General features: G+C 52.5%; 1 protein-coding gene across 3 annotated transcripts in view; it reads left to right on the top strand.

Moving 5' to 3' along the window:
• Positions 1-21,801, top strand: part of Znf710 (zinc finger protein 710) — a 67,418-nt gene extending 45,617 nt beyond the window's left edge. For all 3 annotated transcript variants that reach the window (XM_021167274.3, XM_029480178.2, XM_029480177.2), the window contains exons 2-5: positions 11,507-12,998; positions 16,506-16,697; positions 16,899-17,073; positions 20,795-21,801. In XM_021167274.3, coding sequence (XP_021022933.1) covers positions 11,535-12,998; positions 16,506-16,697; positions 16,899-17,073; positions 20,795-20,964 — 2,001 coding nt within the window. In that variant the 5' untranslated portion in view covers positions 11,507-11,534 and the 3' untranslated portion in view covers positions 20,965-21,801. The remainder of the gene's footprint in view (positions 1-11,506; positions 12,999-16,505; positions 16,698-16,898; positions 17,074-20,794) is intronic.
• Positions 21,802-24,404: the final 2,603 nt, after the last annotated feature.

The following is a 24,404-nucleotide window of genomic DNA, read 5'->3' as shown; positions in this document are numbered from 1 at the left end:
CAGGCTCCCTCAGCCCCTTCCTCTGTTAGCATCTGGTACCTGGAGACCCATCAGCCCGCAGTGCACTTGTCCTAATTACAGGACCCCAGCCTTCTCCTTCACTGAGCCACCTCTTCCACACGTGCCTGTCTCTCCACAGGCTGTGAGGCTGAGGGCAGAATACATGATCTTGTGACCTTCCACTCCATGCTCAGGGTTTCCCCCATCTCCCTGTATGGAAGTGCACTGGGCCCGCTGTGCGGCCGGGGTGTGTGTGTGTGTGTGTGTGTGTGTGTGTGTGTGTGCCTGACTTCTGCCTGTGTGTACTCCAGCTGTCCCTCCCCCTGCAGACCTAAATTACTCTTCTCCTGGCATAAATCCAGACCTGACTCGGGTGTGTGGGTGACTGCAAAATAAATGTTGATTCCAGTGCCGCCTTGGCTTGGAGAGAGGCAGTGCTGTCAGGGGATATTCAAGGATGGAGGCCGTGGGGAGGAGTCACGAAGGCTTAACTGGAGGAGAAGGAGGGGACGGCTGCAGGCCCGCGCTCCTTGCCTGCCCTCCAACCCCAGCGCTTCTCTGCTTCTCCGTTGGCAGTTATTCTGAACTCTTTCTCCACCCTGTGCCTCCAGCCTGTGACAGCCCTTGTGCCAGCTGCATCTATCTTAGTGACAGCTTCCTAATCACCCGTCACCAAGCCTCCCCACCCACCTTCCCATGGTGCACCCCACATCAGTCTCCATCCAGTGGGCTCCAGTTCCACCTCCTGGCTACCCTAAAAGTAGTGATCATGTCCCATGTTAGAGGTCCGGTGACGAGGCCCACACAGGTCGGCGTGGCAGGAAGGGGGTAACTTTAGTCCAGTTCTGCAGCTCAGGTCTGTGGTTCACATAGGAAACCATTCCCAATTCCCCAAATGGGGAGGGAGGATTACCTGGTCTTGTACTCATTTCCTGTCTGATATTTTGCATTTCCAGTTTGGTGACTCTTAATCTTGCCTCTAAGAAGCTGTGAGGTCCCTGCTATTGAAGATCTTTGTGACTGCACCTGTGTGGCCCTTAGCATAGGCATGGGTGAAAGCAATGGTTCCCATCCCCGAGTCTTCCCTGCACACAAGCTTCAACTGCAGGCTTCAGCATTCTCTCACTGCTTTCATTTAAAAGCATAGGCCTGAGGTTAGACCTGGCCACCGCTGAACCTGGGGGCCTCAGCTAGGTCACTCAGCTCCTCCCTCCCTCCCTCCCTCCCTCCCTCCCTCCCTCCCTCCCTCCCTCCCTCCCTCCCTCCCTCCCTCTCTCCCTCCCTCCCTCTCTCCCTCTCTCCCTCCCTCCTGGGAGGTCGGTTCTTCCCAGTCTGTTCTCTTTTTGCTTTTCCTTTTCTTTCCTATCCTGACTTTTGGTGGTTTTTTTTGGGAGGCCAGGTCTTGTTGCAGAGCCCTGGTTGGCCTGAAACTTGTAGCCCAGGCTAGCCTTGAGGTTGCAGCGAGTGGTCCTCTTGCTCCAACTTCCCAGGAGTGCTGGGATGGCAGGTGCGCACCACAATGCCCGCTTGTAGAAGGAGTTTTGTCACCAGAGTCCCATTCTCTACATCCATGATCTCAGAAGGTAAACACCTGGCCAGTGGTAGCTTCCTTCCCTGGCACCATCCTGGTTAGAGACGAGGACTCACCCACAGGAGCTTGAGCCTTCTGCCAGAGGATGCACAGCTCAGCTCTCCTGTTTACTTGCAGAGGGAGGCCCTGGCTTCCTCTGGGCCCCTGTCACTTGTGGCATCCTGGAGAGAACCTTGTCAGCTACACTGGCAGGACAGAACAGGACCCACCTGGGCCTAGGGAGCCCAGGAACCAGAGGCTGAAATCCCTGCTACCTCCCCACCACACAGTGTTCTTCAGCACTGCCAGGTCTCTCATAGTCTTTGGGCCCCTTCATCCTACTCCACGACACCAGGGGACCTTTTTTTTTTTTTTTTTTTTTTTTGGTTTTTCAAGACAGGGTTTCTCTGTATAGCCCTGGCTGTCCTGGAACTCACTCTGTAGACCAGGGTGGCCTCGAACTCAGAAATCCGCCTGCCTCTGCCTTCTGAGTGTTGGGATTAAAGGCGTGCACTACCACGCCCAGCTCCAGGGGGCTTGATACCATGTCTACTGACCTCTCTATGCTGTGTCGCTCTGAGACCCTGGGGCCGGGGGCATAATCGGTTTGCTTGCTTTTCTGTGGTAAATCCGTTCCTGGACTTGCTTCTGATCACTGTAGATTAAACACAGCAATGCAGTGTCCTGGAGGAGGGTGGGCTGGGGCTGCATTGTCCTAGAGTGCAGGGAACGGGGTCTAGTTAATAGGCCCAAGCCTGTGTGCCCTCAGTTTGTCTATCTGTAAAGAAAAACACAGCTCAGTCTGTGGGAGCTGGAAGGACCCTGGGAAGAAGCCCTTGACCCTGCCTTCCTCCCAGGAAAAGAACCCAAGGCATCTCGCATGCCAGGCAAGCGCTCCACTACTAGGCCACATCCCCAAAACAAGTGAATGTTGAAGAATTGGTGATTTCCACCACTTTGTCACCTGTTTGTAGGGAAGAGCGCTGAGACCATTGAGGACCCAGTTCTTAAGTCAGAGTGCCCTGGGGACAGGGCCTCAGGGCTGTTGGATGGTTGGGCTAGGGCTTCCCTGAGAACAGTGAATTCCTACCTTGGGCAGCATCATGGGGGATTCTAGGCCTTGCTCTGTCTCCAGGGTAGTACTTCAGGCTACTCTAGGGGGCTCTTCCAGCAAGCCCCACCCCCAACTGTGTGCTTTCTTCTTCCCACTGCTGAAACCAAAGGAGAATTCTCAAGGCAGGCAGAGAAGTTCCCTTGGGGGCTCCTTTCCTCCTTGCAGTCCTGGGGCCTTGACCTTTGGCTCAAGGGAAAGGTGGCTGGGACCGAACCAGAGGGCCAAATGGGCTAGAGTTTCTTTTTCCCTTTCTTTTCTTGTTTTTATTTTTAAGCAAGAGATAAATAGAGGTCACTCTGAGATGACAAGAGAACATGGGGAGAGATAAAAGAGAGCAAATGGGAGCAGGCCAGAAGCAATGGACATGGGGGAGAGCTGGACTCTACCCTGCGATGGCAGGAGAGATGAAAGAGGAGAAAGAGATGAGATGGGAAAGCAAGACCGAGTGGCAGAGCGGAGCGGAGGATGGGGTTGCCATGGAAACAGAAGAGGGGAGGAATGGAGGGAGAAGAAGACAGGATGGAGAAGGCAGGGACTCTGCAGAGGAGGGGCCGGACAGGAGGCTAGATGAAGAGGAAGGGAAGCCATGAGAGGTCTCGATGGGCTAGCAAAGGAAGGGAAATGTGACCCTGAAATCTGTCCTGTCTGGACTTGAGTGGGGAAGCTCTGGGGAGCCTGCTTCACCCTGCCCACAGGGACTGCCTTAGATTCTGAATCTGTAGGTTGGAAACGCTGTTCCCCCACTCCCAGAGAAGCTCACATGTACTCATTGAAGGGCCCGACAAAGTTCAAAGCCAGCCAGAGTCATCTGTGGTTCTTTTCTTCGCCCCTTGCACTTGTGAACCAAAGTTTTGTTTTTCCCTGTTACATTAAGCTGGGGGTCTTGGGGTCCAGCACAGACAGCATCCTTGTTGAGGAGACCATACGTGTGCTTTTTTGCTTCTAGAATTAGAGAAACGACAAGAAGCCTTCCAGATACAGGAGGCTGTCCCTCCCCCAGGGAAGAAGAACTGGACCTGCCACTCAGGGAAAGGGCGGCTAGGCTGGGGTTGTCTATGTGGCCACTTTCTGAGCTGTGCTCCACAGCCGCCTCTTCTTCCTTGAGTCTCTGTTCTCACAAGATGCTGCTGGGGTAAACACACGGGCCAGGTATCCACACCTGGAAATTGCCATCTGAGATCTCAGATACAAAGCCAGTAGTTGTCCTGATAAATAGATCAATAACAAATCCTTAAAAATTATGATTAAGTCCAAGAAGGAAGAGGAGTTTTGGGTTACTTTGTTTGTTGTTTGAGACATAGTTTCAATGTGTACCTGGAGTCGCAGTGGAACCCAAGTGCTTCCCTCCAGCTCCCAGTGCCGGGTTTGCAGCATCACACCTGGCTGGGAAATGTCTCAGAAAAGGATTAAACTTGGACTTGCTGAGGACTTAGAGGGTGGGACCTCGGCAGGTGGGGCAGCACAAGGAAGATTTCCTGCAGATGCGATGCATGAACTAAACGCAAAAGGTTGAGGAACTAGAAAGAGCGTTCTTGGCATGTGCAAAAGTCACTTCCAGGCAAGGATCTGAGACAGAGAAGGGGAGCCGTGCACGGTGAAGGGCCTCACAGGCACAGCAGTCCAGACGGGCTCACGGGCCCATTGATTGCAGACGCAATGGAAAGTGACTGTGGGCTCCAGATCAGGGCCAACACCCTGCCCTACCCCCCACCCCTCTAGTTTAGCATTTGAGGGCAAGGAACAGCTGTCTTGGCAGACTTCTTAGGTTCCAAACACTCCACAAGACGGTTGACTGGTGAGACCCTTGCTCTGTCTACTGCCCTTACAACCCTCCAGGGTGGACAGCAATGCCCTGCCCACAATCCTGGGGCAGGAGAGTTATGTTCAGTATGTTGGAGAAAAGTGTACTAGGACTTAAACCCCAGATCAGTTCTTGTAGTGTGGCGCAGGGGCCTTAGGGACCTCACAATTCCACCCTGCAGTGAAGACCCTAAAGCCAGGCAAAATGGTTCAAAGAAAGGGTCTCTACCAAAGGCTATGGTGAGGAGCATGTCCAGCATTTGCGGTAAAGAAAAAGGTCATCTGTTCACTGGGGATGTGTGCTGTCTGGTGAAAGACAGCCTGTAGTTTCCAGGGTTCTGGTGACTTGAGAGCAGAGCCATGTATTGCTGAGCATCAAGGGGTCCTTAGCTTCTCTCTGTCTCCGTCTCTCTCTCTTTCAATGAGTGTGCCTGCTGCCTGGAGAGGCTAGAGGGCAGCCTTGGATCCCCTGGAACTGAAGTTACAGACAGTTGCGAGCCATCTTGCAGGTGTTGGGAATGGAGGGTGGTTGGAAGAGCAGCTGTTGCTGTTACCCGCTGAGCCATCGCCAGCCCCCATTCATTCTTTCTTGATGTCTGGGTAACGCTCCTTCCTGACAGAGAAGTTAGAATGGGCAAAGGCCCCTGTCAGGAACCATCAAGCAGGAGAGGGGCTGAGGGCCAGCAGGAGAACTAAGGGCAGCCTTGGGCAGCAGGCTGAGGCATCTAGGCCACACCCAGGCCATGGTGGGCATCCAGGCTGGAGACCTGCAGTCCAGCCTTGCCTTGCTACCCGTGACTCCTCCCATTATGGTCCCAATGGCCTTGTTTAAAAGGAGGAGGAAGAGGAGGAGGAAGAAGAGGAGGTGGTGGTGGTGGTGGTGGTGGTGGTGGTGGTGCACAGGGCCCGGTGTTGTGTGTGGTGCAAACCTGTAATCCTAGCACTCGGTAAGGCTGAGTGAGTAGGGATACGGTGGTTGTCGAGGGAGATATGAGCTCCTCGTGAGAGGTTTGTGCTCAGGAGGATAAGGTGGGATGATCCCTTGAGTCCACAAGTTCAAGACCTGTCTTGATAAGACATTGTCCAGACAGAGCAGGGGCTGATATATATCAGACCTTTGTGCGCTCTGTGGCCCAGCTCCCGTCTAACTTGTGGAGTGGAACCTCTGGAAAGGGGAAGCTGGGGAGGAGAGACTACAGCTACGTTTCCGCTGGGCCTTCATGCTGTGGGTGGCCCGTGGCCGACAGAAATGAGACTGTGGCAAGGAACCGAGGGTTTGCACAAGCTTTGGGCTTTCACTTCCTCTTCTCTGAGGAGGATAGATAGGATCATCTTACCTTTGGGTCTGCTGTGTGAACAACAGGAGGAAGCCAAGGGGGAGGTTTTGCTACCAGGTGAATCCCCAGGAGTGTTTCTTCAGCTGTGTGCTGGGAACTTGCTTCCCTTTCAGGCTACCTGGACTGCCCCACCCTGGGGCCTGCCTCTCCTCCCAGTATCACAGCTGACTCCAAAGCCAGATTTTGGAGGTCTGAACTGCCAAACCCTGACTCCTCCCTCTTGTTCCCTGAGAGCCTGTCCCTCCCACAAGAGGCTGCCCCTCCTGCCCTCACAGATCTCAGGCCCCACCTGCTGTCTACACTGGCAGCAGTCGGGAAGTGCTTGGTACATGTGTGTCAGTTCAGTTGGTTCCACTGGAGAAGTGGAGCCCAAGGGCAAACTGGGCCTCCTGGTATCAGCCCTGGTTACTGCTCAGGTAGCACCGGGGACTGAGTCCTCTTGGGCCCTCAGGAAAATAGTCACCAGATTAAGTCACTTGTATTTAGTGGGCACAAGAGGCCCGCAGAACACCCCTGACTTTGGTTGGTTGTTTTGGGTTTTTGTTTGTTTGTTTGTTTGTTTGTTTGTTTTTTGGTAATCACTGTGTGACTAGGCTGGTCTTGAACTCAGAGTGCTGGGATTAAAGGCTTGGGAAACTACCTCCTGGCCAAGCCTTCTTATCCTTAAGCAGGGGTAAGAGGGGGGTCTCCGTTGAAGACAGGAACTGTAATAAGGGAAGGCTCTGTAATGAGGGGACCCTGTGTGGCAGGCAGATAAGATGTGGCAGGCACATAGGATATGGGCTGTAGGTTTTCATAATAACCCTGAGATTCCAAGCAGGCCTTCTTGTCTGTTTTATAGTGGGGTCAGTGAGGTACCCAAGGTATCCGGTATCAGGTGACTTGCCCATGGTCCCTAAGCTTGTCAGCCCTCTGGAGCTGTAGGACGGAGACAAAGCATTTTTGGAGTAACAGTGAGAAGCCTGGGGCCCTTTTTGGGATGGAGAAGCCTACTGCTGGGTCTCAAAGGGGAGACTTTGCTCCCTCCCCAGGATCAGGCCTGACCCTCTGGCCCAGAGGTGATGCTGAGCCCTGGGAAATAGGGCAGCCCTGGGCTTCTGTGTCTCCCTGGGTCCCCTCCCCCTCTGGGCCTTTGTTTCTTGTCCTCCACAGCTTCTTTCTCTCTCTCTCCCTCCCCCTCGATCTCACTCCTCTTCTACCCCCTCCCCTCCCCCTCCTCCCTCCCTCCTCCCTCTCCCTTTCTTCTTTCCCTTAGCCCACTCCCTGCATTACAGCACTCTGGCAGCTACTCTTTATCCTTGCCTTTAACATTTACTTTCTCCACACCCTGGGGAGAGGAGAGGCAGGATGAGAAGTGGGAGGAGCTTTGCAGAGGTACCACACTAATGGATGCCCCATCATTAGCCACACAGTTTGAAAGAGCACAGGGCCCTTCAAGCTCCTTTCTTTCTCTTGGACACCTTCACGTTTTGGTTGGGTCCCCAGCACAAATGATAAAGAAAGACCTTGCCATGAGAAGGCAGGTGCCATAGAGGGCCCCTGGGGGCCTGCAGCATCCCTGTGCCACAAGTGATACAGTCCCCTGTGGACTCTTCTGCCTTGAGCAGTCAGGGCCAGGGCATCAGACAGAAGGGCTGTAGCCCGTGAGGAGGAGCCAGGGGACTCAGGGACAACTAAGCCAAAAGACTGGTCCAAAAGGATGAAAAGGACACTGTACTAGAGGCCACCTCCCCCATACTTATCTCTCTACATCAGACAGACAGGCAGAGTGGCAAGTCACTTAGAATCTGCCCTCTCTGTCAACAGAGCCCCTTCTGCACACACATAACACACACTTGGGCAGACACAATACATACTCACGCATGCACAGCCTACATAGCTACCCCAAGAGACCAGACCACAAATACACAGGGCTCAGCCCCTGCCACCGGGTTGCAGGCTTCTGCTGGCCCCAGGTACCCTTGGGCAGGCAGCTCCTGCACTATGCTATGATGTGGCCTCCAGATTTGGCAGCTTTGGAATTGGAGTCCCCCTGGGTGCTAGTGATGCCTGGTGCGACCCAGCTCTGCCCTGCTAATTAAGAACTCCTGTCACCATTCCTTGGCTGTGGAGTCAGGTTGCTTTAGGGTTAAATGAGGCCTGGAGCCCCCAGTAATGATAAGCTTCTGCCGTGTCTGTGGCTCATGATTGACAATTCTTAGGCCCCCACCCTTGGCCCTCAAAGAGTACTGAATGAGTAAGCACCCTTTGCCAGCCAGAACAGACAACAGTCAAAACCACCTATTCCTGGGGGATGGCTAGGCCCAGGTGGCCTGGGATATATAGACTTGGTTTGTATCCTGTATGTGTGACACGAAGGAGTGGCTCCTTGCTGGAGGGGACCCCAGTTTGTATAGTTAATTGCGGGACTTTTCTTGCAGTCAGGAATCAGCCTCATGGTCTCCCCTCAAGCAGGGTTGGCCAGAGATCAGTGGTCACCCTCTGTCTAGATGTGAAGTAGGCCCTGTGCATCATTTTCTTGGGGTTGTGAGAGGGTGTAGGGTGTAGCAACTGGGCTTCTGAGGAAAGCCACACCGTCTCATCTTGTGTGTTCCAAGTCAGAACGCCTCCCTAGGAGTGGGAATGAGAAACTGAGCTCTGAGACACAGTGGGGCAGACTTAGCGCTGACCTCAGCACTCAACCCAGATTCTTGTTATTCTGACTCTTTGTTTGTTTGTTTGTCTTGTCTGCTCAAAACTCAGTATGTAGCTGAGGATGACTTTGAACTCCTGAACTTAGTCCACCTTCCAAGCGCTGGAACTATAGGTGTGGGCTGTCACACCCAGCTTCCAGTGCCAAGTTCTAAGCACAGGCCCTGCCTGTGATTGGCCGGCCCTGCCACCCTCCTGGGTCCTGCCGTGTGGGAAGTCTAAAAATTTTGCTGAGTGTATTGTTTGTTCAAAGCCACTGATGCTGTCTGGTGCTGTGTCTGGGACGGGCTGGTGTGGCAGACCGTGGCATTCTCTCCATTGTATTTAGGAAAGCCACCTCTGGCTAGTGGGCTCCGTGAGGACAGTCCCTCACCTTCCCTATGCACTAGACCTTCTACCCAGCTGGGATTTAGCAATATTTTTTTTTATGAGTTCTTAATTCTTGACAGTTATCCTTGCAATCACCAAAGCTTTGCTGAATTTGGGGCCCAATCTTTCTGGGGATCTAGGATGATGATGCTGTCTGTCCATATTTTCTTTCACTCAGGGCTGTGTAATTAACTAAGATCCTTGTCCTGCCTGCAGCACGTTCTTGGGGGTCCCATGCCCTTCCTTATGAGCTTTCATTCTTGTTCAGATGGAGAAACTAAGGCATAGGAGTGACCTTTTAGTACCAATTACAAGTGACTGAAGTGGGCAGTCCTAGTCAAGTGAAGCTGGCAGTGGCGAGGGTGAGCAGAAGTGAGTTTAGCCACCTGCACAGTTCCAGATGGATCCGGACGCTCCCCGCAGGACTCCCATGTGACCCCTTCCACCAGAGCCCTGCTCTGAGCTTAACAGTTTAATCTTCCGTGTCTGTTGCAAGGAGGCCGGATTCCTGTCTGGGGTATTTTTAGCTTCCTCAGGAAGAGGAAGCTCCTGGCTGGGGGGAGGGCAGCGCCAGGCCTGGACTGATTTCCTGAGGAAGGGCTGTCCGCTGGCCATGTGCCGGACGCTGGCCCTAGGAGTGAGGTAGGCCAGAGCCACCCCACAAGTGTCCTTCCTCTTTCTGGAGTGTGTCAGGAACTGAGCCAAGGCAGGGCGTGGGGACGTGAATATCTGAAGTCCAGGAGGAGGCACCCACAGCACAGGCATGCCGTTGTGTCCTGGGGAAGCTGGCACGGGCACGGGAGCGGACAGAGGCCAGGAAACTGGTGGCAGAGCACCCAAGCAATGCTGGGGAAGGGCACCTTGTTCAAAGCTGGGGCTTACAGTGCTTGTGACGCCAGGGGAAAGGCGGACACTTTTGCTGATTTTACAACTGGTCGGGATCCAGTGGTATTGATTACCTGAACCTGTTAGATAACTCAGCCATGAGCCTGGGATCCAGGTTTTTTGTTTGTTTTAAATTTATTTTATGTATATGGGTACTCTGTAGCTATACAGATGGTTGTGAGCCTTCATGTGGTTGTTGGGAATTGAATTTAGGACCTCTGCTTGCTCCGGTCAGCCCCACTCGCTCTGGCCCAGAGATTTAGTTATTTTTATAAATAACTGTACTGTAGCTGTCTTCAGAAGAGGGCATCAGATCCCATTACAGATGGTTGTGAGCCACCATGTGGTTGCTGGGATTTGAACTCAGGACCTTCGGAAGAGCAGTCAGTGCTCTTACTGGCTGAACCATCTCACCAGCCCCTGGGATCCAGACTCATGTCGGACAGTAGTCTCACAAGCCACAGCTCCGGTGTCATCTAAAGCTATCCTTTTATCGGTATATTTGGATATATATGCATATGGCATTTAGTTAATTAGGAAAAACAGTGTCTTGTATGATAGACCATTTAGCATCAGGGCTGACCGGTGGCAGCCCATGTTTGAAGCCAGTCTCAGAGCCTAATTTATTTTTGCATGTTCTATTGTTTTTACTCTCTCTATATATTTTTAAATCCCCATTCATGCAGCCACACTATCACTGATGGTAATGATTGTTTAACACCTCATGGTGCATTCCCAGGGTCTGTGCAAAATTAATTACACTGGCAGCACCGCCAGTGGGACTCTTGGCATGTTAGAAATGTGGCACGTTATATTTTGAGTAGGTGGGTTTTTTTTTTAATCAGTTCTTAAAATAATGGAGTAATTAATTTTGAAAACAGAAGGGCTGGGGCTCAGTGGAAGAGTGCTTTCTTAGCATGCTCAAAGCCCTGGGTCCAATCCCCAGCTCTGCAAAAGAGAAAAATAAAAGGCTGTTCAACTTCATTCATAAATCACCCGGCATGGAGGCACATATCTGACTGTAACTGCAGCATTCAGGAGGCTAAGGCTGTACGATAGCAAATTCCAGGCTAGCCTCAGCTACATTCTGAGATCCTGTTTTGTTTTGTTTTTTGAAAAAAGGGTGGAGTCATATTTGCGCATTTTGAAACAGATTTCTGAGGGCACAGTGAAGACCCTGTAAGACCCAGTTTAAGATTAGAGAGATAGCTCTGTGGGGACAGTGCTTGCTGTACAGACCTGAGGATGGGCCGGGCAGATAAACCTCTAACCCCAGAGCTGGAAGGCAGAGTCAGTCAGGAGGATCCAGGTTCAATTAGAGACCATATCTTTAAAAAAGCCCGAGATTGACCTTCACGCAGGCCTGCACATGGGCGTTTGTGCACTTACCGAACCCCTGGGCAGATGGATGTGGTGGCCCATGTTTGTAATTCTAGCATGGGGGCTTAGGCAAAGAAAAAGACTCACAGATGAAATCCACCCTCCTTCCTGTTTTACAGATAGAAAGACTTAGGCAAGCAGGAGGTGGGTCTCACCCAGAGCCTCTCAGAGAGATGGAGAAGATGGCTAGATACATAGAGGTGGTCATTGCTCCTCATATTACAAGCATATCCTGTTCTCAAAGCAGAGGTCATAACATCAGGGCCACACACACCCCAAATTATCTAGACCCCTGTCTGATGAGTCTGGTGCCTCCTAGGCATGGGATTAGCAGTACTAACGGTCCCTTTTCTCTTACAGAAATGCCCTCGTAGCCAGACGCCACGGGATGGAGGGCTTCATGGACTCAGGGACACAGACCGACGCTGTGGTGGTGCTGTCCTTGGCTCAGGCGGCTGTGCTGGGCCTGGTCTCGGAAAATGAGCTCTTCGGAGCCACCATAAGTGCTGAGGCCTTCTACCCAGACCTAGGGCCAGAATTGACTGGGACAGCCATGGGGGAGCCAGGACCGCCAGGGCCCGACATCTATCAGCTGGCCTGTAATGGGCGGGCCCTGGAAGAGCCCCCGGAAGAGGAGGTGCTGGAGGTAGAGGCAGCCTTTGAGAAGCACACGCGGAGGAAGACACGGCCCCCTGTGAGGCTGGTACCCAAGGTCAAGTTTGAGAAGGCAGAAGAGGAAGAGGAACAGGAGGTGTATGAGGTGTCTGTGCCTGGTGATGACAAAGACCCGGGCCCTGCAGAGGCCCCAGCCGAGGTGGCCAGCGGCGGCTGCGAGGCCCTGGTGCAGAGCAGTTCCGTCAAGATGATCGACCTCAGCGCCTTCAGCCGCAAGCCCCGGACACTCCGGCACTTGCCGAGAACTCCAAGGCCAGAGCTGGACATGGCCCCATTCGATCCTCCTTTCCCGGATCCAGCCCGGGATGGCTTCCCCGAGCCCAGCATGGCACTACCTGGACCAGAGACTTTGCCCACTGAATGTAGTTTTGAGCCACCCCACCTGGCCCCCCTGAGCAATCCTGAGCCTCCCAACATGACATCGACGACGGAACTCGTCAAACCAGAGCAGGGCTTCGTGTGGCAGGAGTCCAGCGAATTCGAGGCGGACACGGCGGGTTCCACAGTGGAGCGCCACAAGAAGGCACAGCTGGACCGGCTGGACATCAACGTGCAGATCGATGACTCCTACCTAGTGGAGGCGGGTGACCGCCAGAAACGCTGGCAGTGTCGCATGTGCGAGAAGTCCTACACATCTAAGTATAACCTCGTGACGCACATCCTGGGCCATAACGGCATCAAGCCACACTCGTGTCCCCACTGCAGCAAGCTCTTCAAGCAGCCTAGCCACCTGCAGACGCACCTGCTGACGCACCAGGGCACGAGGCCCCACAAGTGCCAGGTGTGCCACAAGGCCTTCACTCAGACCAGCCACCTCAAACGCCACATGCTGCTGCACTCGGAGGTGAAGCCCTACAGCTGTCACTTCTGCGGCCGCGGCTTCGCTTACCCTAGCGAGCTCAAGGCCCATGAGGTGAAGCACGAGAGTGGCCGCTGCCATGTCTGTGTCGAATGCGGCCTAGACTTCTCCACCCTGACCCAGCTCAAGCGCCACCTGGCCTCCCACCAGGGCCCCACCCTCTACCAGTGCCTTGAGTGTGACAAGTCCTTCCACTACCGCAGCCAGCTACAAAACCACATGCTCAAACACCAGAATGTGCGGCCCTTTGTGTGCACTGAGTGTGGCATGGAGTTCAGCCAGATCCATCACCTCAAACAGCACTCTCTCACCCACAAGGTAAGGCTGCCAGCCATGGCCCTCCGCCATGTCACTTTCTTTCCAACGCCTTCCAAAGCCCCAGATGGGATTATTTAGGTGTAGTACACAGGTAAAGTGTTTGTTTGTTTGTTTGTTTGTTTTAAGATTTATTTTTATTTTATGTGTGTGAGTATGCACTGCAGTGTGTGCCTGGTCCCCTTGGAGGCCAGAAGAGGGCCCCAGATCCCCTGGAACTGGAGTCACAGATGGTTATAGCCTGCCACATGAGTGCTCATGTTCTTTAGAGTGTTTTTGAAGCCTGGGGAGAGATGGTTTCCAGTGTAAAGTGCTTGTGTAAGCATGAGGACCTGAGTTGAGGTTCCCAGCACACCTCACCTGTAAAAGATGGCTGTGTGGGCAAGCAGACCCCACCCCCACCTCTGTGGGGAGAGGACACAGGTGGCTCCTGTTGGTTCACTAGCCAGATGACAAAGACAAAGTTCAGGAAGGTTTGGAGAATAAGGGGGAGAAACAATTAAGAAAGACTTCCCACAGCCTCTGGCCTCCGGACAATTGCACCCCCACACACATGTACACAAGCCTACACCAGAGAGAGGTGTATCATATATGATCATGAGAGGGATAGATGGGGCTGGGGAAAGCTGGCAAGATATTCCGCAGGTAAAGGCACTTGCTGCCAGGCCTGAGAAACTTGAGTCTGTTCTTTGGGACCCGTGTGGTGAGGGAGAGCCAACTCCTATTAGTTGCCACTTGAGACAGACAGACAGACACACATACACACAATATACAAATGTAAAAGACGGGCCATGGATGCATGAGGACCTGAGGTCAGTCAACCATACCTGTGTAAGCCACTAGGCATGCTGGCATGCATTTATAATCCTACTGCAGGGGAAGGAGGCGGGTCCTGGGAGGGTTCCAGCCTCATTGGTGAGCCTCAGGCCCCCATGGAACATCCCATGAGGAACAACACCTGAGGCTGACCTGGCCTCCACACATACATGTGCACATATGTGCACTTGCACACACGTGGTCACACATGCACACAAAGAGGAAAGAGGGCTGGAGAGACGGCTCAGCGGTTGAGAGCACTTTGCTACTCTTGTAGTGGCCCCAGGTCTGGTTCTCTGCTTCCACATACAGCAGCTCACAGCTTCCTAGAACTCCAGTTCCACAGGGACCCAATACCCTCTCACGGTCTCTGCTTGCACCAGCACACACATGATGTACAGACATTCTCACAGCTACAACACATGCACATAAAATGAATATGTATCTCTTAAAAGTATAACGGATGAAAAAACGTTTACCTGACAAGTACTTTGTGAAGACGCGCACTTGGGCAGCCGCGTTCTCATGCACCAGGTAGCTAGACCCAACCTTCATCCAACTTCCTCTTCCTCCTGGTGCCAGGTCACGAGTTCTCTTCCCCTCACCTTTCAGCCATCACCACCTCCCTCCCCGAAGAGGCCCTTCTACCCAGGAAGGTGGAATGGAGCCTCTTAGACCTAACCATCCATCCTAGCAGTTGGCTGACCCACAGATTCCTTCAAATTTAACCTTTCAAGGCTGTGAATAGTCCCCTGGTATGTGGTGACCTGTGAGACACATAGTGTCACAGTAGACACTACAGTGAGCCTACCAGGCCAGGATCCCAAACTTCTCCAGCCTAGACTTCTCCAGAACTTTTCTGCTAGCTCAGGGACCATTGGCAAGGCTGACCTGTCAGTTGTCTTGGCTGCTAAATGTATAATGTTAAGAAAGATTAAGATGAACCGGGCGTGGTGGGGCACACCTTTAATCCCAGCACTCGGGAGGCAGAGGCAGGTGGATTTCTGAGTTCGAGGCCAGCCTGGTCTACAAAGTGAGTTCCAGGACAGCCAGGGCTATACAGAGAAACCCTGTCTCGAAAAACCAAAAAAAAAAAAAAAAAAAAAAAAAAAGAGAGATGCTGTACCTGGGCTCATCAGTAAAACCGTGTAATTGATTATTAGTGTCTGCAAAGCTAGGAGTGAGGGATGATTGGTAGCTGTGTATTCAAGACCTCTACCATACTAAAGTGCCAAGAGACCCTAAAAGGATCTGTGTCCAGGCCTTACTTTGTACCCCATGCACATCTGTGCTTACAGCTCTTGAATGGGGCCCCCTGGTGGTCATGTGGCCCACTCTGTCACAAGGATAGAGAGGATGTATAACAAGAAAGAGCGCCTGGCTGCTAAGAGAATAGATACGGGGCCTGTTAAAGTATCTAAACTCCCTGGGTTCAGTCACCAGTACACACGCACGAAAACACATAATGCAGACAGGTTATAGATTAAGTAGTTGAGACAGCAGCTGTGACCACAGATGTGCATCTGTCCCAGTGAGGTGCTCTTCAGCAGAACAGTGAGCGACCAGCTGTGACCCCGCCTTCCCTCCCAGCATCCCCTGTGCCCACAGCAACCCTATTCCTGTGCCGAGCCATAAACAGTCAGGCAGCAGTCCCGACCAGACAGTTTACTCTGGAGCTGGTGTCTCCTAGGACTGAGTGTCTGTGTTAAGAATCAGCTGGGAGATCTATTCTGCCTCCATCTCCTGAGTGCAGGGCTAAAGGCGTGTGCCACCACCGCCCAACTGCAACTCAGAACTTTATGCGTACTTCAGTGTTAGTTATTTTTCCTCGGGTGCACAAAGGTTTTTATTCTTTTGCTGAGTGGTGGTGACTGAACCCAGGACTTGACCTTTGGTAGATAAGCGCTCTATTGCTGAGACTCCTGGCTTTCCCTCTCCTGTCTCTTTTGAGACACTCTGACTGTGTGTCCTGATCTGTCTGCTTGTGCCCCTATACCCAGCTTTTATATTTTATTATTACATGTAGAAATGTTTGTGTGTGTGTGTGTGTGTGTGTGTGTTACACACATGGAAGCCAGAATGGGTATCAGAGCTCCTGGTACTGGAAGTTTCAGATGGTGTGAGCCACCATGTGGTTGCTGGGAATTGAACTCAGGACCTCTGGAAGAGCAGTCAGTCAGTGCTCTTAACCACTGAGCCATCTCCCTCCAGTACACCCTGGCTTTTATCGGTAAGTTGTGCTGGCCTTGAATCAGATCTGCATGCACACCAGCCTGGTAGGCAGTTTGTTGCCTCATCCTGGAAGGTAGTTTGGAACAGCAGACCTACCAGAGGTGCTTGCCACCAAACCCGAGAACCTGAAGGAGAGACCCTGAAAAAGTTCTGAACGTTGCTCTCCGATGGTCACCTGTGCTATGGCAGACACACCATACACATGCAAAAAAAATCAAGGTTGGTTGTTTGTTTTTGGAGACAGGGTTTCTCTGTATAGCCCTGGCTGTCCTGGAACTCACTTTGTAGCCCAGGCTGGCCTCGAACTCAAAATCCACCTGCCCTCTGCCTCCCCAGTGCTGGGATTAAAGGTGTGCACCACCACGCCCGGCAAAGAATCAAGTTTTTTGTTTTTTAAAAATGAATTTCCCAGAGCTACACCTGTTATTGCCCCAACCCCGAGTGGTCTCTCTGCTCCCACAGGGTGTGAAGGAGTTCAAGTGTGAGGTCTGTGGCCGGGAGTTCACGCTGCAGGCCAACATGAAGCGCCACATGCTGATCCACACCAGCGTCCGGCCCTACCAGTGCCACATCTGCTTCAAGACCTTCGTGCAGAAGCAAACCCTCAAGACCCACATGATTGTGCACTCGCCTGTGAAGCCGTTCAAGTGCAAGGTATGGGACATTCCCGTGGCCCGCCTGGTCAGTGCTTGCCTGGCCGCGAAGGGGGTGGGGTGAAGGGCCGGTGAGGGGCGGAGCCTTGAAGCTGCTGAAGTGGTACTGCTTGGGGACTGGGACGGTGTGCCCTGTGTGGTGGAGGCAGACTGGCCAGGGTGGCAGGCTCCCCACAGCCCTCTGATACCCTCCCTGTTCCAGGTGTGCGGGAAGTCCTTCAACCGCATGTACAACCTGCTGGGTCATATGCACCTGCACGCAGGCAGCAAGCCATTCAAGTGCCCATACTGCTCCAGCAAGTTCAACCTCAAGGGAAACCTGAGCCGGCACATGAAGGTCAAGCACGGCGTCATGGACATCAGCCTGGACAGCCAAGGTGGGTGGGCTGTGCGCAGTGGACAGAGCAGGATTGACAGCAGCCTGGCGCACTCAGGAGTCTCCTCTCCAATTAGGAGTGTAGGGGGGCTGGCCAAGGCTGAGACGTCAATGAGGTGGGCTCAGGTCTGGAGAGAGGGGGAACCTGGAGAGCCATTGTGGCAGTAACAGGTGGGGGGTATTTATGTCTTCTTCCAAGGACCTACATGGGCTCACTAAAACAATAATAAAACAATAACTTCTACACGTTGAGTGCTGTGTAACTCATGTGACCCTCCCAGGGAGGCTGGAATTATTCCTATAGTGGAAACCACGGGGCAGAGAGATGAGGCAGCTTGATCATAACACACGAGAGCCGTCTCTCTCGTCATTATGATGAGGTGCCGTGATAACTGCAAGTAAGTGGGTGGGAAAGTGACAAGGTGGGGGACACAAGGTCACACCTCCCGAGGGCACATGGAGAGTCTCAGACATTCAATCAGTCATGGTACCCGCTGGAGAGAATACAGCCACATTGTCAGAGAGGACAGGTAGTTCTGTCAGCGAGGTTTATGAGAGAAACATAAAATAAATAATAAATGTAGGAAAAATAATTAAAACAGAACCCAAGATCTAGGAGATCTGGGTACTTCGGCAGTACGCACAATTCTAGCCTTTTCCTACCGAGGCAGGAAGACCGCACTTCAAGGCCAGCATGGCTATAGAGTGAGAGAGATCTCCAAAGAGGCGGGTGCAGCTCCACATACCTGGAATGCAAGCCCTTGGGATACAGAGGCAGGATGACAAGTTTGAGGTCAAGCCAGACTGAATAAGACCCTGTCTCTTAAAAAGAAAGAAAAAAATCTGGAGGATGCAACATCTGGACGACTGTTATGAGACGTCCCCACGTCTGTCTGGTCGCAGCAGAGCTGACCACTCTATTGTGGGGCGGTAGCTTTCAATTGTACGGGCGGGAGGCAGCTGAAAGTGCACCCGAGGTTCCTCCCTAAGCTAAGCCTTCAGTGCGTTGGCAGCCGCTAGGTGGGTTGACTAAGCCACTACAGACTGCTCGGGACTTGGATTTGGAGCATCTGGCCAGTAAATGGCCTAGAATTTCTGGCAGAGGTGACATTGTGGCTTGTTCTAGGTAGTCTTTCAATAGTCTTACTATGGCTATGTTAAGCAGAAACCCTATAGCCTACATCTGGATGGTCTCTGTAGCCCCTTGATACACGCTGTCTGGAGTGGACATGTAGAGGGGGCTTAGCTTTGCCCCAGACCTGCTGCTGACAGTCCTCATTACCCAAAGGCTCTCTGTTCCTTACCTAGTGTATCTCCCCAGAGTCTCCCCAGAACTGACATAAACTGCTGGGCTTCCAGCAGTCTCTAGGAGGGGGGTGAGGGGATTGCATTTCCAACAGGCTCCCTTTGGATAGCTTTGATGCAGGATGACGTCTCAAATTGGCTGCCCATGGGAGCCCTTTGAAAATTCTCCCTTAACATTTATATGTATGGGTTTTTTGCTTCCATGTATGTCTGTGTGCCACACAGGCTTGCCTAGTGGAGTCCAGGGGGGGCTGTCAGATCCGATGGAATGGGGGTTACAGACACAGATACCGTGTGGGTGCTGGCAATCATTCCAGGGTCTGTGGAAGAATGCCTGTGCATTAAACCCTGAGCCATCCCTGCAACTCAGTGAAGAATGTTGTTAATACTGGTGGCTGGGTCTGAATCCCGGAGGTGCCAGGCTGGGGGTTTGGTTTCAAAGCCCTTTGGACTGTTCCCTAAGCATCCGTTTGGGAGCTTCACTACAGTGGACTTGCCTTGCAGCTAGTCGCCAGCAGACGCCAAGCCAACCTAGTCCTTTTGCAAACAAGTGGAGTCATGAAGCCTGGTTCTCTGGGGTGAGGGAACCATCTCTTTCCTCGTTTCCAGGGATGCTTAGCACTGCTGCTACAGCAGCTGGATGCTCGTATGCCTCTTCTAGTTCAACACAGTCTGCAACTCTATGCGGAGTTCAAGGCCAGCCTGAGGTACTTGCCTGAAGCAGTGGGCGTAATGGAGACAAAAGTGGGCACACCAAATGTGACCTGTAATAAGCAGTGGTGGTATATGATGGGATGGCAGTAAGAACGGACGGAGAACCACCTAGGCTTGGTTCAGTTTGGAAGTATTGGAGATAGCTCAGTGGGTAGTGCTAGCTTAGCTTGCACAAGGTCCTGGGTTTGACCCCAGCACCCTATAAATTGGGTGTGGTGGTGCATTTTGGAGGTGAAGATAAGAGGACCAAAAGTTCAAGGTCATCTTTGACTATATAGTGAGTTTGAAGATAGCCTGAGCTACATAAAATCTAGTCAAAAGAGAGAGAGAAAGCCATGCATGGTGGAGCACATCTTTAATCCCAGCACTGGGGAGGCACAAGCGGGCACTTCTTTGAATTCAATGCCAGCCTGATCTAGTAAATTCCAGGACAGCCAGGGCTACAACAGAAACCCTGTATCCAAAAAAAATAATAAAATAAAATAAAATAAAATAAAATAAAATGAAATAAAAGGCAGAGAGAGGAATTGAAAACCTGAGCCATCTTTTAAGTCAGATGAATATTATCAGAGTTAGGCTACACCTCTGTGAGGCCCCACATGACTGGCATTTTCGTCTGCACTCATGGTGTCACAGTAGCCACCAGAACATTGCTTCCTGGCACATCCAGGAAAGGGACCTGTCCTCCTTCTTTAAAACCAATAACGTGCCAGCAAGCATTTCCTTCTGACCCAGTGGTCAGAATTAGGTTACCTGCCATTTCCTAAGCCACTCATTGGCAGAGGAGGGTGATTTTGTCCCCCAGAGGATAGATATGTGCATAGATACAGATAACTGGGAAGATACTTCTGGCATCAGATGGGAAGAGTGCAGGACCCTGTGATGTCCTGCAGTGGCCTACCACAAAGGATTGTGGCCCCAGATGTTAGTGATGCCAAGGTTGAGACGCCCACCTTGGACCTATCAGGGTGAGCCCTGGGCTAGGTCTGTTTCCCCCAACTACCAAAGTTCTTCAGTGGGCAGGGGCAAAACCCACTCCGCTGGCCAGCCTCAGTCCCTACCAGCCATCCTCCCGGGCTACTGGTTCATACCAGTCCATGTCTCTTCAGGGGGCACTCTGCTATGTCACAACAGCAAACTTTATAGTAAGATTCCAATTTGACAGAATTACAAGGCACCTCTCAGACCTCCCCCTGTCTCCAGAGATGCTTTGATAAACCTACCTTGGCTGAGTTTGTCCTTGGAGAGCCCAGGACCAGGGTAGGGCTGGTTTGATGCAGTAATGTAGAAAAACCACTCCTGCAGGTGCTCCCGAAGTAGAGCTTTGCAAGTTCACAGGAGCACTTGTGGGATGACTGGGAGGTTGATCAGCCTTTCGGTGTGCAGGATGAGGTTGCAGGCAAACACTGGATGAGGTGAGGTCTGGGGAGCACTTGGCATGCAGTGGGTACTACGTGAGTCCCATAGCAAAGGGGGAACCAGTGATAGGCATTGCAGGTGACCCAGTAGGGCTTAGTGACCTAGCAGGGACAAGGCCCTTCCTTGTACACCCAGCAGTAGGGTTTGTAACTGCCTGGATACAAAGACGGAGGAAACAGAGGCTGGACTTTAAGCCCACCCCACCCTACCCTCATTCCCCCCCCCTTCTTGCAGGATGCTGGGGATGCCCAATGGTTAGGCCTAACTGTGCCCCTCTCTTGTAGACCCCATGATGGAGCTGGCAGGCCCCGACCCCTCTGAACTTGACAACCATCAGGAGATGGAGGACTTCGAGGAAAACGCCTACACCTACAGCAGTGTGGACGGCAGCGCAGAGGCCAGCACCCTCACTGAGCAGGCCATGAAAGAGATGGCCTACTACAATGTGCTATAGCAGGCCGCTGAGTGGGCGGGGAGGGCGCAGGGTGAGACCCACATACTGAGGGCTGCCCCTCTGCAGCCCAGAACCAAGCTACTGCCCACTGCCTGGCCCTCCTCCTCCCCACCCTCAATCATTTGCACCACTAGGGATCTTTAGACCAAATGGAGACTCTACTACTGTCCTTGCAGGGAGCTGGCCACAGGCCTAGGCATCCCGGTGAGGGAAAGGTAACCAGGAGGTCCGCATCTGGTTCTCCTTGGCCTGCTGCTGTGTGTGGGCAGGGGGAATGCCAGTGAGGCCTCTTACAGGCACAGACTTAGAGGTCTTCCCCAAGCCACCTCAGGCGCAGAGGCGCTCTCCGGGAAAAGAATGCTTGAGCCAGGTCTTGTCTCTCTTGTGCACCAACTCTGGCCTTTAAGGACATCTGAGCCCCTGCACTGGCCGACACTGCCCACCCCCCGACACTGCCCACCCCCACCCTGGTCAGACCCAAGAACCTCTTCCCTCCCCCTATCACTCAAGAGCCAGGCAGGGCACTCTGCCTTCTACCTCCTGGGCCTCCCCTTGCTCCATGCAGGCATGCATGCGGCCCTAGCCCTGGCCCTGCCTGTCGGAGAGCCAGGGGGAGTCCAGCCTCCAGAGCACCCTCCCAGCTGGCCTGCAGAGCTCCCTTGCCCCAGCCCCGTTTGAAAGAATGTCCCTAATGTGCATTTCAACACATTTCATCCAGGTCTGTTCCAAGCTAAGGTACCAACTACAGGGTCCTCACCAAACAAACCCAGGACATGCCCTGCGTCTGGCAAGCATTAATAAAGATAGGTGGCGGCTCCTTGAGCCAGCGGGGAGGGAGGGTGGGTTGGGGTGACACATCTCTGGGACCAAGAGTGGCTGTCCTCAGGGGAAGCCAAGGAAGACCACCCATGGGAAGAGGGGAACTAGAATGGTTTTGGTTTTTGTTTTTTATGAGCAAGCAGGTGTTGTGGGGAGTGGGTGAGCTGCGGCTGCGGCCCTGGAGGAAGAGCAACAATGTTTAACTGAAGACCAGAGAGAGGGAGGGGAAAATTCTGTTTTCAGCAAGCGAGGGTATTGTGAAGGAAATTTGTTTTCCTTTCCATCTCTCCTGTCTATCATCTTTGATGGAGAGTGGTTTTTTTTTTGGTTTTTTTTTTTTTTTTGGTTTTTGTTTCTATTGGGTTTTTTTTTCTTTTGGTTTTGATTTTGGTTGGTTTTGGTTTTTTGGTTCGTCCAAGCCTCGGCTTTGTGTGCTGTGTGCGCTTCCTGCCTCCCTTTCCGAAAGCAGCCATGCCTGAGGGGCCCTGGCCCAGGTGTGTCACTAGCTGGGAGCCTCAGAAGGCTAAGGCAGGAGGGAAGTGGGGGAGGCAGAGAACCTACCTGGCCCTCTCCAGCCAGCTGGCCCTCTTCACCTGTCCACTCCCCTCCCCTCTGTCCTCCATTCGTAAGCTCCCCTGCCCACAAATCCCAAGGCCCCCAAGGAGGAGCAGGTGGGGCTAACCCCAAAAAGGCATAGATGAAGCCACCAGCTTTGGCTGAGAAACCAAGAGGGGGAGACCAGCTGGGGCAGAGGATGCTGATATGCAGTGTGACGGCCCCCAAGCCAGGCCTCAGGGTGACTGTTCAGGACTGGGGGTGAGGAGGGACACGGTGGCCCAGGTGTGGTTTCCCATGGCTCCCGGCCTCCCAGGTGCCCATCATGATGACCCTCAGGTGGCAGTGATTAGGTATCACTGTACAAGACACTTATTTCTTCTCCTGCTGAGCAGAAGGCATCACCCCTGCAAACTACCTCTTCCCACAATGACTTTCTCCCTGGTACCAAAAAGCACCCTGTACCTCCTCCTCCTTCTCTTCCTCCTCCTCCTCTCCTGCCAATGCAGTGGCCTTGGTCTTGGAACAGAAGGGAGAAGTCTGGCCTGGGTGGGGTCTCCCACTATCCCCCAGCCTGCCATTGGCACAACCCCCTTGGGGGGTGCCATACTGAAAAAGCCCCTGCCCTCGCCTTGTGCCGGGCAACACGGAGAGGAAGGCACAGCACAGTATACAGTTGGAGCCGGAGGTGGTCCTGGCACAGCTCCAGCCTCACCCCTCCCAGGCTTCTGAAAAGGGTGACTCAGAAGCCCTGGCCGAACTCCACTCTAACTTATTTTGACATGTATACAAACCAACTGTTTAGAGATTCCACTTGTGCAGAGCCCTACTGTGTTTTTATGTTCCTGTTTAAAAAGAGAAGTTTACTTAGCAATAATTATAAATAAATGAATATTCTTTAGCGAGGTGACTGTACGTGCTTCTTCTCGGTGCTGTTGGAGGCCCTTCCCCCCAGGAGGTCCCAACAAGGCTCCCTAGTCACATGCCAGTATCACAATGCTGTGATAGAGGCCAGGGCTGTGGATGAGGAGTGTTTGGTAGAGCACTTGCCTACTATTTAGGAGACCACCCTGGGTTTGATACCAGCCCCACTTACACAGCATTGTGATACTGGCCATGATAACTGCATCCAGGAGGTGGAGACTGGAGGCTAAGAAGTTCAAGGTCATCCTTAATTATATAGAAATTTGAGGCTAGTCTTGGATACACAAAGCCATGTCTTTTTAAAATAAGGGGAAAAAATGGCGGGCAATGGGGATGAGAATTCACCTTAAGATCTTACTGATAAAATGCTTGCTAAACTCTATTCCCAGCACTGACAACAACCAACTCAAAGTTACACAAATCTCCGGCAGGACCCAACAAGCAGAAAGAGAAGTCACTGACTGCACAGGGACAGTGCTTTCCATTGAGTGTATATATGGCTTTGGAACAACTTTTCCACATCACTTTTCTAGTTGTACCAAAGGAGAAACCTGAAGGATGGGAACAGGGGATCCCGGACACACAGAGACCTAGGCAAGCCTGAGCAGGCTTGCAAAGCAGAGACTGGGGGGATCTGTTTCTAATGTATAACATATAACAGGGCAAATGAACCTGAGCACAATCGCATAGGCCCTTAATCCCTGCCTTGGGAAGCAGAGAGGTAGATCTTCGTGACTAGACCAGCCTGATCCATAAAGTGAGTTCCAAACCAGCCAGAACTGCGTGGTGATGAGGCCTTGTCTCAGCTAAGTTAGTACAAGGACGAGGTTGGGATGCAGAGGTAGAATGTTTGCTTAGTGTACACAAAGCTCGAGGTTGGAGTGTCAGCACTATAAGAGGTGAAAAGGTGCATGTGTTATTATAACAAGTGTCTAGTATCTACAATATCACAGAATGACAATCCCTAGATAGAGAAACGGGATCACCTTAGGAGATTCTATGTGCGCCTCTGCCCTTAGGCCCCAGCTAGCTCCACTGGCTCAGCAGCACACACTGCATGCAACTTTGTGAGGAAGCCGGGGCCTCGCCCCAAAGTCTGGCAACTCAGGCAGCCAGTGAAGAATGCAGGAGGCCCACAGGCT

Source organism: Mus caroli, unplaced genomic scaffold (genome assembly GCF_978045245.1).
Source record: "Mus caroli unplaced genomic scaffold, Mus_caroli_1 scaffold_8, whole genome shotgun sequence".
NCBI classification, from domain to species: domain Eukaryota; kingdom Metazoa; phylum Chordata; class Mammalia; order Rodentia; family Muridae; genus Mus; species Mus caroli.
The sequence above is the reverse complement of the archived record's forward strand: the minus strand, read 5'-3'. Positions and strand labels throughout refer to the sequence as shown.